The sequence below is a fragment of the Macrotis lagotis genome, chromosome 6 (assembly GCF_037893015.1).
Source record: "Macrotis lagotis isolate mMagLag1 chromosome 6, bilby.v1.9.chrom.fasta, whole genome shotgun sequence".
Lineage (NCBI taxonomy): Eukaryota > Metazoa > Chordata > Mammalia > Peramelemorphia > Peramelidae > Macrotis > Macrotis lagotis.
Window position 1 is genome coordinate 192,231,784 of NC_133663.1, and position 13,357 is coordinate 192,245,140.

General features: G+C 34.4%; 1 protein-coding gene across 1 annotated transcript in view; it reads right to left on the reverse strand.

The window, feature by feature from the left end:
• Nucleotides 1-2,336: 2,336 nt before the first annotated feature.
• The window catches only part of ECRG4 (ECRG4 augurin precursor), a 67,712-nt gene continuing 56,691 nt past the window's right edge, over nt 2,337-13,357 (reverse strand). The window contains exons 3-5 of the mRNA XM_074192175.1: nt 9,250-9,297; nt 6,845-7,002; nt 2,337-3,348 (exon numbers count right to left, since the gene is read on the reverse strand). Of these exons, the coding sequence (XP_074048276.1) occupies nt 3,187-3,348; nt 6,845-7,002; nt 9,250-9,297 (368 nt within the window). The 3' untranslated portion in view covers nt 2,337-3,186. The remainder of the gene's footprint in view (nt 3,349-6,844; nt 7,003-9,249; nt 9,298-13,357) is intronic.

Consider the following 13,357-nt stretch of genomic DNA (forward strand, 5'->3'; position numbering starts at 1 on the left):
TGAATGTTTTGAACTGAAGGATTTGCACTTTGGAATAATGTGGCAACCCTTTATCAATTCCCTTGGTATTCTTATAAAAGCATGACTGTACCAAAGTCAATTGGAAGATCCACTTAGTAGGTATTTTGTTTTGTTTTGTTTTTTAGGTTTTTGCAAGGCAATGGGGTTAAATGGCTTGCCCAAGGCCACACAGCTAGGTAATTATTAAGTGTCTGAGGCCAGATTTGAACTCAGGTACTCCTGATTCCAGAGCTGGTACTCTATCCACTGCACCCCCTAGCCACCCCCTACCTAGTAGTTTTTAAAAGAAGTCATTCCATGGTTAGATATACAACTCATCACTTCTCCAGAAAGACACTGCTTCTCAACTTTGGACCACCATTGGTCTAGTGTGAGTTTTGTGAAGCAAAGGAATAAAATGCACAGCCTATTGTCCTGGCTGGTCATGGGCCATGATAACCAAAAAAGAATATTTACCTGCTCCAGTTCTCCAGAAGTATCTCTGTCAGCAAATTTCCTTATGCAAAAATGGTGAACTCTAGGGTTGTCTCATATTTCTATGACAACACTTAAAGAAGTGTCCCAGAAATGAGGATGAACTTAACAAAGATAAGAAAGTCAAGTTGGCTATGGAAAGGATATTGCATTTTTTAGCCACAGCAACTCTTGAGGATGATCTACTAAGGCATAGAGAGGCAATAAGCTATAGTGGAAAGGGCAATGGAGTCAAAAAAAACCCTGGGTTTATTTCCCACCACAGATGCTTATAAACTGTGAAACCTAGAGGAAGTCAGTAACCCTTCTTCACTTTATTTTCTTTATAAATAAAATGAGAGCACTGCAAATTCAGTGGTCTGCAAGGTTCCTTCTAGCTCTAAATCGATGAGTTTCTAATGATCATGTGTGTCAATGAATGCGTTGGCATCTGCACTAACAGTAGCTCATATTCCTAAAAGCATTGTCATAAAAGTATTTGGTTTGTATTTATATATAACTATGTATGTATATACAATCACACATGTGTATATGTATACATAAATACATGTAAATATGTATTAAAAACAGTTCCCTATCCATAATTTCAAAATTTAGTATAACCTTTGTTATATCTCCATTAAAAAAAGAAAAAAAAGGAAACTAAATTAGATTGATTTTTATTCTCATTTAATCCTTATTCAGTATTTCCATTTCCTTGGGTTGGGAGCTATATATAGAAAAAAGCATCCCCATCTGTTTTAACTATTTATTAATATGATTGAGAATGTTGTATCTTCTTGTCCTTTCCCCATTTGCTAGGATCACAGATTTAAAGGTAGAAAGGATATTAGATTACTAAAGGAAACTCTTCAGACATCTTTTCTAATCCATTAAGATTTATTAATTCTATATCTAGCATGGGCTATATGTGAGCCTAGGCCTAAAAACAATGAATCATCTCAGATTTTATAAAAAAAATCATTCTGGAAAAATTAATGGATATTTAAAGTTAGGAAAAGTCAAATTAGAGTAGCAATAAAGCAATGAGGTGAAACATTTTAGAAATACCTCTTTTTTGGGAAATGTCCATCTTTTCAATGATGATTAGACTTGGGTTTGCAGACCCCCCCCCCCAACTATTTCCTCCACAACCAACTTTCCAATTCATAAAGAGACCACAACCTAGAGAAACATTCCATTCCTTTCCATCCCATTCCATTCAACTGATTGGCAAATTAGTTTCATAGAATACTATGTCAGAAAAAGTCCCAGCTATGCTTCTTTTTACTTTCTCCTCTCTCCCGACAATTCCTCCATAGTTTCCTCAGACAATTGCCCATCTAAGGTATTCTTTCCTCCAGAATGTGTTTCAGGTGTAGAACCATGAACCATGATCAAATCAGTTTTGTTCTTGTTCTTAGATGGAGTGTATCAATATATTTCTCTATATTCTCACTCAACTACCCCCAAAATATTCTTTAACAAAGAGCCCCTACCTGACCACTATTCTCCTATATGTTATTTCTATATGTCAGCCCCCTTTTTATTGTTTTCTTTTTAATTCACATCCTTAGTACATAGTACAGTATTTATTCTATTATATCTAGCACAAAAAATTGCATAGTATGGATTTAAAGTCAACTTTTAAAGTGAAGAATCTGCCCTTACAATATCCTATATGTAATGTATTATGTTGAAGACTTGGTAGCATATGTGAGAAATCTAATGACACTAGACTGGCAACAAAAGAGTCTTGGCCTATCCCACAATCATCTCTGAAACTTCTGAAATATTAAATGAATTCATGACAAAGTAATCAATATTAAAGTAAACTTGATTTTAACCAAGTGAGAGCAGCAAAAAGCATTTTTAAACAAAAGTTTATTTCTAGCATAAGATGTAGTATATCAATACATATCTTTGTCAGACTTCAGATGGCTTTCTTTAATAATTGCATCAGTGTCATAAAGAGAAAGATATATGTGGATTAAAATAAAGCAAACAGTAAAAGCTAGAATATACATCAGAATGGATTACTGTGCCATTCAGAAGTGACAAATATGAATGAAACCATGGTAACATCTATTCAAAAGAGATGTAGAATGAAGTATACAATATAAGAACAACAATATACTTATTATGATTTTATATATATAAACTAAAAATATGATAAAAATATGATAAAAGATATACGTGAAAAATAGGAGCACAGAAGCAAATCAAACACTATTGCTATTGTTTCTTTAAAATTAATACACAGGGTGTTCCAAAAGTCTTAGGGCGGTCTTAAAACACTATCCTAAGACTTTTAGAATTCTCTGTACCAGCTTTGATGAATTTAATTATTTTTTAATCAAACTGATTAGAATTTCTACATAATTTCATTTCTTCGTCCCAATGACAGGAAAAAAATGAAGAAGTCCTCCAGTATGCAGAGTAAAACCTCTGTATTGGACTTATAGGAGAACATGGACAAGATTTCTTTTTGTTGAACAGGACTAAATTTATAACAAGAAACAAAATCTTTTCAAAATGCACTAGTAAAACAGAAATAATAGTAGCTCACATGTATATGGTGCTTACAGTTTTGTAAGTTGCTTTAAATATACATTATTGCTTAGATCCTCACAACAATCCTGTGAGGCAAATTAACAAACAAAGCAAACAAACAAAACCCTGATGCCTTATCCAGAGCATTAGAAAAGGCACTCAGTAGTCATCGTAGTTGACACTGGCTCCATGCCTGAAGGCATGGGGATACCGAGGCCCAATGGCTGCATCTTCATCATAATGACGCTGGTAGTAGCCTCCATAGTAGTCGTGGCCATCTCGGCCTCTGTTTATCCAATAAGTAACATCATCTTCAAATTTCTGAATCAAAAAGAATATCAAGAATATTGAGTTGCAAGGTAACAAAAATGTCCCCTTCCAATTCCTTTCCCCTCAAAAAACTACCCCCCATTCAAATTTAGTGACTGCTTCCAGATACTTTATCCAATAAAGTCCTTTAATTATTTTTAATTTTAAAGACTTAGCACTGATGAATTTTAAAAGCCAGCACTGATGACTGAAAGTACTCATTCTTATGCTCAAAAGTAATTAATAACCATCTGAAAAGGAGATTACTTCAGCATTTTTGAAATTGTCTCCTATGAGGATCAATTTTTAAGTCCAGTCTTGAGTTGACTTTTTTTAAATACATACATTTCATCAATATAACAGTAAATTCCCTCTATCCATATAGGTAAGTACTTGCTCCTGGGACCTCAGGCAGCTAAATGACTTGCCAAGGTCTATACAATTAATATGTGGCAGAGGCTGGATTTGAAACTTCAATCCTCTTATCAAACACTTTACCATGAGCACCAAATGTTTTACTAGCCAGGACAAAGCAGGTAAAGGCTTCACTCTTTGCCATCATTTTATCAAGAGTCATCACTTACCATGAACAAACCCTGTTTTGAATTTAGAAATATGGTTCTCCTGAAATTCAGGAAATAGGATCAAGGCAGGCCAACTTGCATTTATTAAGCACTCACTGTGTGCTAAGTGCTGGGAAGATAAATACAAAGAAAAATCCATGTCTTGTGAATGCCATTTTAATTCTCTTTCTCTTGAATTATGGTGGTTCTCCAATAAAGGGGGACCTTTAATGGTCCCCCTTGTCCATTATACTTAGTCCTTACTCCTCTATGTGACATAAGGTACAAATCACCTTTTCTAGATTTATTTTTCTTACTATTATACTGTGTTCTCATCAAAGTCTATTTCTGTTCATTATTTTTCTTTTTACATTTTTTTTGACAAGAAATTCAGGGTTAAGTGACTTACTTTACCTCACAGATAGTAAGTATTAAGTGTCTTGAGGCTGAATTTGAACTCAGATCCCTTACACCCCTTAACTGTTCTGTTTTTTAAACTGTATTTAATTCCTTATACCCCTTAATTGTTCTGTTTATTGTTTTTCAAAAAAGACCTGCCATTTTCTCACTTTCATGCTTTTGTTTACTTTTTCCTTTTCCTAGAAGAGGAGAAATTTTAATTTCTACCTATTGAAATCCAATTTACCCATCAAGATTCCTGTCAAATACCATATATTTTATGAAATTCTCCTGGATTCCTTAAATCAATGAGTTCTTGTTCTTAAAAATCCTATGGCACTTTTTTTTATCTCTCTCTCTCTCTATGACCTCTATATACAAACAAGTGACAGGACTGTGGTATAAGTTGGGGTAGCTAGATGGTACAGTAGATAAAATGTCAGATCTACAGTGAGAAAGTTTCATCTTTCTGGGTTCAAATTTGGCCTCAGACACGCACTAGTTGTGTGACCTTGAGCAACTCACTTCACCCTGTTTGCAGTTTGCCCATCTGCCAAATGAGCTGGAGAAGGGGGTAGCAAACCATTCCAGTATTTTTGCCAAGAAAACCGCAAATGGGGTCATTGAAAGTTGTACACAACTGAAACAAGTGAACAACAAGAAGGAACAGGTTTATATGGAAGGTATCATTAGAGGTTGAATTAGGATACCTTTATAGCATTTCAAGTCACTGGAGAGGGGTCTTGAAAGAGATTATAGAAATTATGTAAAGGACACTAGGCATAATTCCCTAGGAACCTAATTACAGAATAATAGATCCTGAACCTTAGAGGACTTTAAAGGTCAACACCCTCATTTTGTAGAGGAGGAGATTAAGACCCAAAGAAGTTATGACTGACCCCAAAGTTACAGTGGTGGGGCTGGAATGTGGAGCCCAATTTTCTGATTCTGAAATCAATATTCCTTCCACTGTATCATTCTTCTTAGACTTTTCAAAAGCAATGTAAATGTGAGTTTATTGTATGTTGCTTTCTATGTGGCCTTTTTAGGGATGTCTGGAAGGATGCAGGGATGTTCTAGAAATAGAGCTCTTTCTTGTCTCATCTTTCTTGATTGTTGTTGAATTGTTTTTCAGTAATGTCTGACTATCACCCCATCTGAAATATTCTCAGCAAAGATACTGGAGCAGTTTGCCATTTCCTTCTCCATCTTATTTGACAGATGATGAAACTGAGACAGAGTTAAATGACTTATCCAGGATCACACAGCTTGAAAGTATCTGATTCAAGACTTGAACTCAGGTCTTTCCTGACTCCATAATTATTGTTCAATCTGCTGTGTCACCACACTGTTCTCAGTTAACTTTGCTATATTCATGATCTTTTCTTTTCTGTCAACTTTTTTTTTCACAATTACCTTTTTATATACACTTGTTTCAATTTAAACCCAATCCCTGTTTTTCTCATTCCTAGGCTTAGACTGAAATTTAGTCTTAAAATGCATTTTTTTCATGATTCCTACTGAGTACTCAAGTTGAACCACCTATTCCAGAATGGGAGTCAGATCCTACTGAATAATTCCAGCGGCCCCACTCAGAAAGACCACCCATGAAATGCTCATTCAGTTCCATGACTCTCCTTCTTCCTCCATCTTCCATTGGCAGCACAAGCTAGAGTTTTCCTTATGAAGACTTCATCTAAAAATCTTATAGCATTTTCCATCCAGTATATAATATTCACAACTCTAATGATATTGAATTTGTTTTTGTAAATTCATTCTCTACTAAAATATTCCAGAAGCCAGGAGAAGCCAAGATTTTTAACATATCTCTAACTTTTCCCTACTACAATTATTCAAAAAAGTTCTAAAATAGAAGATATTATGTATTTATTTTACAAACATAAGGAGAATGCATATGTTATCCTAGGAAATCTTTCAACTACAGCTCTGGACTAGGTGTAGATGGACTAAAAATCCTACTTTTACTACAACATTTCTGGAAACCTCCCTCTGAATAAATGCCTGTTTTCTTTTAAATGTCATTTCTCTCCCTCTCCGATTCTCACATCCATCCCATAGCCCCAACTTTGTTGGTTTTGACATTTTTGTGGTGGGGTTGGAAGACTTTTTCATGTTCATGAGACCAGATACTCTCAGGAGATCCAGGCAAAGTCCAGGCAATGAAGTTAAATGCATACCTCAGCAAACCTTCCTCCCAGATGTGCTGGAAGGCAGTGCCTCTCGATCTAGGCAGACTAGTACAAAAATATTCATCTGTTACCAAATTTAGTTAATATGGGGCTAGAAGCTCCAATTGACAGTCTTATATTGTTGTAAGACTAGTAATTATAAGTGCAGAAAACAGGAAGAGAAGAATAACAGAAAATGTCTGATATAAAAAAATTAAACATCAATGATACTATTTTTTGAAAGCAACATATACCAATAATTTATATTCTGGATCCTCAGCACCTTCTTTCTCCTTTACCCCCATCCTCTATATGAAGGCAGAGCATCCCAGGTTAAAAAAAAAAAAGTATGCTTACAGTTTCATCAAAACCCATGTAGAGAAATTGCTGGTACCATTGCTGTACATCTGGCTGACTTCGATCCCACAGCTGGCGTTTCTGGCGTTTCATGCTGCTTAAAAATTCCTTTGCTTTGCTTTCATCTACTGAAACTTCTGTCTTAGTTGGATCAGATACTAAAATGATCAATTCCCCCCCCCCCCATATGACATGATTATTATCCTTTCTTAGCACGAATTTCCTTAGAGCCCCTTCACAACTTCATTCCTACCCTTCCATGATAAAAAAAATATAGCTTCAGAATTCATGACAAATGGCACTATCAACTCCTTGTTGGTCTTTTAAGTTCTATTTCTTTGGAGGTCAAATTAGAGAAGTTGTGAAGAGCTTCCAGGGTCCAGGAATTCCCCAATTCCTGGATAGAAATGTTATTCCACCAATGATCCCAGGGGACCATGAAACAAAGCTTGACCACAAACCTTCACTCAACAAAAATGAGCTACACTTCAGTTTTGGGGCACAAAAAGCCCTTTGAAGGACAAGTATGGAAGCTTTCAGTCACAGGTATGGGACCTACTCAAGTACTCTGGAGGCCCAGAATGAAAAACAGAATGCTTACATGCTTCTCTTCTAAGGGAGGAAAAACTCAATCCAATGCAATTTATTTATTTTTTTTAGGTTTTTGTAAGGCAAACGGGGTTAAGTGGCTTGCCCAAGGCCACACAGCTAGGTAATTATTAAGTGTCTGAGACCGGATTTGAATCCAGGTACTCCTGACTCCAGGGCCAGTACTTTATCTACTACGCCACCTAGCCACCCCAATCCAATGCAACTTAACAAGAATTTAAGTATATGGCAAGGGTTGTTCTAGGGGAAAGAATGAATTAACTAGAGGGAAGACAGACTTCATATAGTAGAGAACACAAAGTATTTAAAGGGAACTAAGAATTGCAAAACATGGAAGTTGGAAAAGAGATTAATTCAGGAAACTTGTAGGGAGTTAAGCTATATCAAAAAATAAAAATTGCAATTCCAATTTTTTAATTTATAATAGGGGGGTTTGGCAAATATCTAGATCACTCTATATGGTACCATTCATACAGAAGCCACTAAGTGCCACTAAGTGCCAATCTCCATTACAGATATATTTATGTTACAGGACAAAGATCACTAATGTCCAGAAAACTAGAAATATAGACTTTTAGATCTGAAAAGAACAACTTCAAAGAATGATTTATAGATAAGAAAATTCAAGTCCAGGAATGTGGGAGGTCTTCCCAAGGTCACAATAGCAGTGCAGGTTTCTGGATCTAGAAGCATTGCAAGACACCGAATGAGAGAATAAAGGTTCCACTATCAATTAATCAGTATACATTTATTTTGCTTCTACTATGTTCCAAGCACTGTGGCTATACACATGAAAAATTAAATGACCCTTCACCATATTGTATTTTCTAAGACATAAAAGCATAGTTATATGTAATTAAAAATATGAAATAATTTTGATGTTTATCAAGATTACTTCATGTTGTTTTTTAATTACACATAACTTTTATAAGAATCTTTGAGCAGATAGTTCTTGTTTTTATAAAATTTTTGAGTATATGTCCAACAGTAGGAATGTAATTAAATATATTATGGCATAGCAGAATAATTAAATCAAGTAAGCAGACAATTATGAAGGATACAAAGAAGAGCTGGGGGAAATATTTTGAAAGAATTTAAAGAAAAAATAAAAAGGAGAAAAAAACAGAAGAATGTAATACTACCTATGAACATAGGAGGAAAAGTGAAAGAAAAGTGAATTGTCAGGATGATACAAAATACATGTAGCAGGAAAGACTGAAAAATAGTGAAACTTGATGAATTGAAATTAATTTAAATCTAAATATTGCTTAATGTTATTTCTTTTTTAATTGTTTTAAAATATATGACTAGATGATTTCTCAGATTGCTCCCAGTTAATGATTTAACAATATTTTCAATAACAATATTTGAAGACAAAAAGGAATTTCTATTTAATCTTTAACCAGAACAGCTGTATTCTCTAAGTATTTTATGAGATTGAAATTTTGTTGCACTTCAAAGAACAATAAACTAGAAAAAATATACTTGATTTCAGAGAGACACATTCTAAAATGTCCCATGGTTTTAAAAAGAATCAAAATTCAATTAACTGAAACCATTGTGGTTCCTTTTTTCTGAGTTCACACTGGCAGATTTCTAGAAGAACAACCTTTATCAATTTATCAGGAAGATTATTAAGCTAATATAACATGACATACAGACACCTCCAAACTGACTGAGAAGAGACATTTTTTGATTTTTCAAAAGCTCATCTCTCATGAGAGCATTCACAACTTTGCTTTGATATGCTTAAATCCCACAAAGAATACAAGACTTGAAAATTTCAGTCTATTTACCTTCACGTTTTTGAAGCAAGAGCTTGAGTTTGTTTCCTTGTGTACCATCTAGAAGAAAGACAAATAAAAATTAACTGCAGGGTTGCCTGATCTCTTTTAATCACTCTAAAGCAAAGATCAAAGCTTGGGCAACAGAAGGGGCAGCTGGGTGTCAAAATGAATAGGCTACCTGGCCTGGAATCAGGAAGACTCATCTTCCTGAGTATGAATCCAACCTCAGATACTTACTAGTTATGTGACCCTAGATAAGTCACTTAACCATGATTGTCTCTGTTTCCTCATCAGTACAATGAGTTGGAAAAGGAAATGGCAAACCATTTCCAGTATCTTTGCCAAGAAAATTCCAAATGGGATCATGAAGAGTCAGATACCATGGAAATGACTGTATAGTGATGAGAAGAAGTGCATTATGAATCAACAATCTGATATAAGAGAGAAAAAATTAAAAGGTAAATTAAATTTAGAATGTTTTGAGACGTGATATACAATATAGAGGAACTGGCAGTCCTGCTTGCACTCCACCCTGGTCTGATCATATATGGAATATTGATTCTGGGCACTAACTTTTGGGAAAGATACTGCTAAACTAGAGTAAGTCCAGAAGAGGGAAACCAGGATGAAAGCTTGAAAACTCCATCATAAAAAAAAAACTGGAGATGTTCAGCTTAGACAAGGATAAGGAAAGACATGAAAGCTATTTTCAAGTATTTGAAGGACTATTATCCAGAAGATGAGTTAGATGTGTCCTTGTCCTCAAAGGACAGCACTAAAACAACAGATGGAAGATGCAAAGAGGCAATTTTATGCAGAATGCCAGAGAAAACTTCTCAACAATCCAAAGAAGGAGACATTTGTTCAAAAACCTTTAAATGGATATTGAATGACTGACTAAATGTCATGGATTTTATAAAGAAGGTTCCTATACAGGATAAGGTTAAATTTGATGACTTTTAAGATCTGTTCCTACAAATTATTCTTCCATTAAAATGAGAACTAAATTTCTTCCAAGTTTTCTAAAAATTAAAAAAAAAAATTCAAACTTCCTGTAGCATGTCAATCTATCTGACTTTTTTTTAGGGTCAGAAATTCAAAACTAGAAGAAATCTTAGAGATAATTAAAATCTCATGCGACAGATGAAGAAACTGATTCTGAGAGAGAGGATCAGTAAACCAGGGTCATGCTGATAATAAGTATCTGAGGAAGGTCTTTCTGACTCCAGACCCATAATTCTGTGCATTGTACCAATAATGTGCCTTATTTTGCATTTTTACCCAATAGTCAAAAAGTATTCAAATAAAATGACAGAATGGATAAAATTGGAGAAACCATTGTTCTGAGATCACTAAAATTTTAACCAGGTTTGCCTATCCTGAGACAAGCTATGACAGCTCCAACAAAACACTGATTGCAGTAATGATTGCTAGAATTAGCTCAGGTCTGAAAGTATTTCTAGGTAACTTGGATTATTACTTCTTGTATAATACCTTTGAAGATTAAGGAATGGGGGCCAGCTAGGTGGCGCAGTGAATAGAGCATCGGCCCTGGATCAGGAGTACTTGAGTTCAAATCCGACCTCAGACACTTAATAATTACCCAGCTGTGTGGCCTTGGCAAACCACTTAACCCCATTGCCTTGCAAAAACAAAAACAAAAAAACTAAAAACTAAAAAAAAAGATTAAGGAATAGGATATAGTTTTTATTTTCAAATTTGAATTGATTTAGGGACTGATGATTAGGTTGGGCTTTTTAAAAACTAACACAAAATTGCCTGCCCCCCCAAAATAACAAAAGTACTGAAAAAAGCACAGGACTGAGAGTTAGCTTTGGGTAACATTTTAGCTCTATTACTTAGTACTATATAGACACAGTATATAGTATTGTATACATATGTATAAATATATAATTCATATATTTCAATATAATTTATTTCCTTTATAATCATATTTATTATATCTATCGATACAGAGAAATTATATATGTATAAAATTATATATTTTAAATAGTTATTTCAATTTAACTGACTTCTTTTATAAACAGTTTTACTTTGTTATGGATATGCACAAATATATGCATATTAATAAATAAATTTATATATACACATTAATATATATATTGTTATATATTTAAAGCTGGGTGAATTTTGATTTTTTTTAAATCTTTGACACCCAGTATATAATTATGTATACACATTAATAAATACATTTATATATACCAAAAATGTATATATTTTATCTAAATATATACAAATTTGTACATATACAAATTTTATATTTTAATCATTATTTCAATATAATTGGTTTTTATACCTCTATTTTGTTATACATATTAATATATAAATATATTTATCTACAAATAACATACACACACATAAACAGATTTCATACTCAAGGTTAAGGTCTTCTAGAGTCAGTGATCTATAAAGACCTACTAGTTCTAAATCCCAGGATAAATTAAAATCTCAAGTTCTTAAGTGAACAATTACTATCAGTGCAAAGTGAACTATGAAATACTATTACAAGTTGAATTGAACCACATTTGTCATAAGGAAATGAAAAATAAATAATATTAATTATTTTCCCTCTGCATCACAGATTTCCCATCTCAACATTACTAGTTAATGCCATTGAGAGAGGTGGCAGTTAGATGGCATAGTGGATAGTGGATAGAGTGTTGAGCCAGGAGTCAAGAAGACTCATCTTTATGAGTTCAAATCTAGCCTGAAACTCTTATGACCCTGGGCATGTCATATAACCCTTGTTCCTTCAGATCCTTCATCTGTAAAATGAACTGGAGAACAAAATAGCAAACCACTCCCATATCTTTGCCAAGAAAAATCTCAAATGGTGGCATGAAGAGTCAGACTGGATAGAAAAATGACTGAATTGGAGCAGCTAGGTTGCACAGCAGATGATAGGGCACCGACCCTGGAGTCAGGAGTACGGGTTCAAATCTGGTCTCAGACACTTAATAATTACCTAGCTGTGTGGCCTCGGGCAAGCCACTTAACCCCATTTGCCTTGCAAAAATCTAAAAAAAAAAAGACTCAATAACTGAGGAAAATGGAATCTAAAGAGTCAGACACAACTGAACAACAGCAGCATTACTGAAGTAGGGTACTAAGGCTCTGTCACTGTCATCTTCACTGGCATTGAATCTCCCAGTAGTTCAAATTTGCTTCTTGACGACAGATGAATATTAATTCTTTCAGTAGGTTATTCAAGTGTGTGTATATATGTATTTATGTATGAGTGTGTGTAGATATAAATCCTCCCAAGCATTTCAGGGAAATATAGGAAAGATCAATTGAATTTATAAATGTATACATATATATACATATATTATAGGAACATTTCATTTCAAGCTACTGAATTCTTTGCACTAGCTCAATAAATATCTACTCACAGTTAATGTGCATTCCAACTAGTTTCTTTTTAAAAGTTGGGGAGGCTAATCATATGATGGTAATTCAAATATCAATAACCCTGTGTGATCTTACAACCCTCTTTTTGTTCAAATGTCTTCAACCCAAGTCATGAACTTTCACAATCATGTTATATAGTGAAGTGAGCATGAGCTCTGGAATCAGGGATCCTGCGTTCAAATCCTACCTCTGACCACACCTGACTGTGGGTAACTCATCTCATCTCCCTGAGCATTAGTTTCTCTCACTAAAAAATGAACTGGATTAGAAAACTTCTGAAGTCACTTCCAGCTCCAGAGCTATGGTTCTATGTATACAATCTTAAGGTAGGAAGGAACCTCCGAGGTAATAATGCTACTCAAATAGGAACAACATCCGTGAGATGTTATCCAGTATCAGGAAACTTTTCTGATGGAGAACTCACTGTCTACCAAGGTAGTACATTCTACTTCCTCAGTGATAAGCTTTTCCTGATCAGGAGATGAAATCCACTTTTCTACTCCACCCTAGCTCTGTCCACTAGGTTCAACAGAATTTGAATAGATGCTCTCTCTTCTTCCCAGAGGTCTTTGTCCCTAATCCCCATTTAGAATGCTGACCCTAAGTTGAAATTAAATTTGTACTGTCCACTGTCTTACTAATTACCAAACACATTTTCATAATTTCTTTCCTTGACCAGACAGAA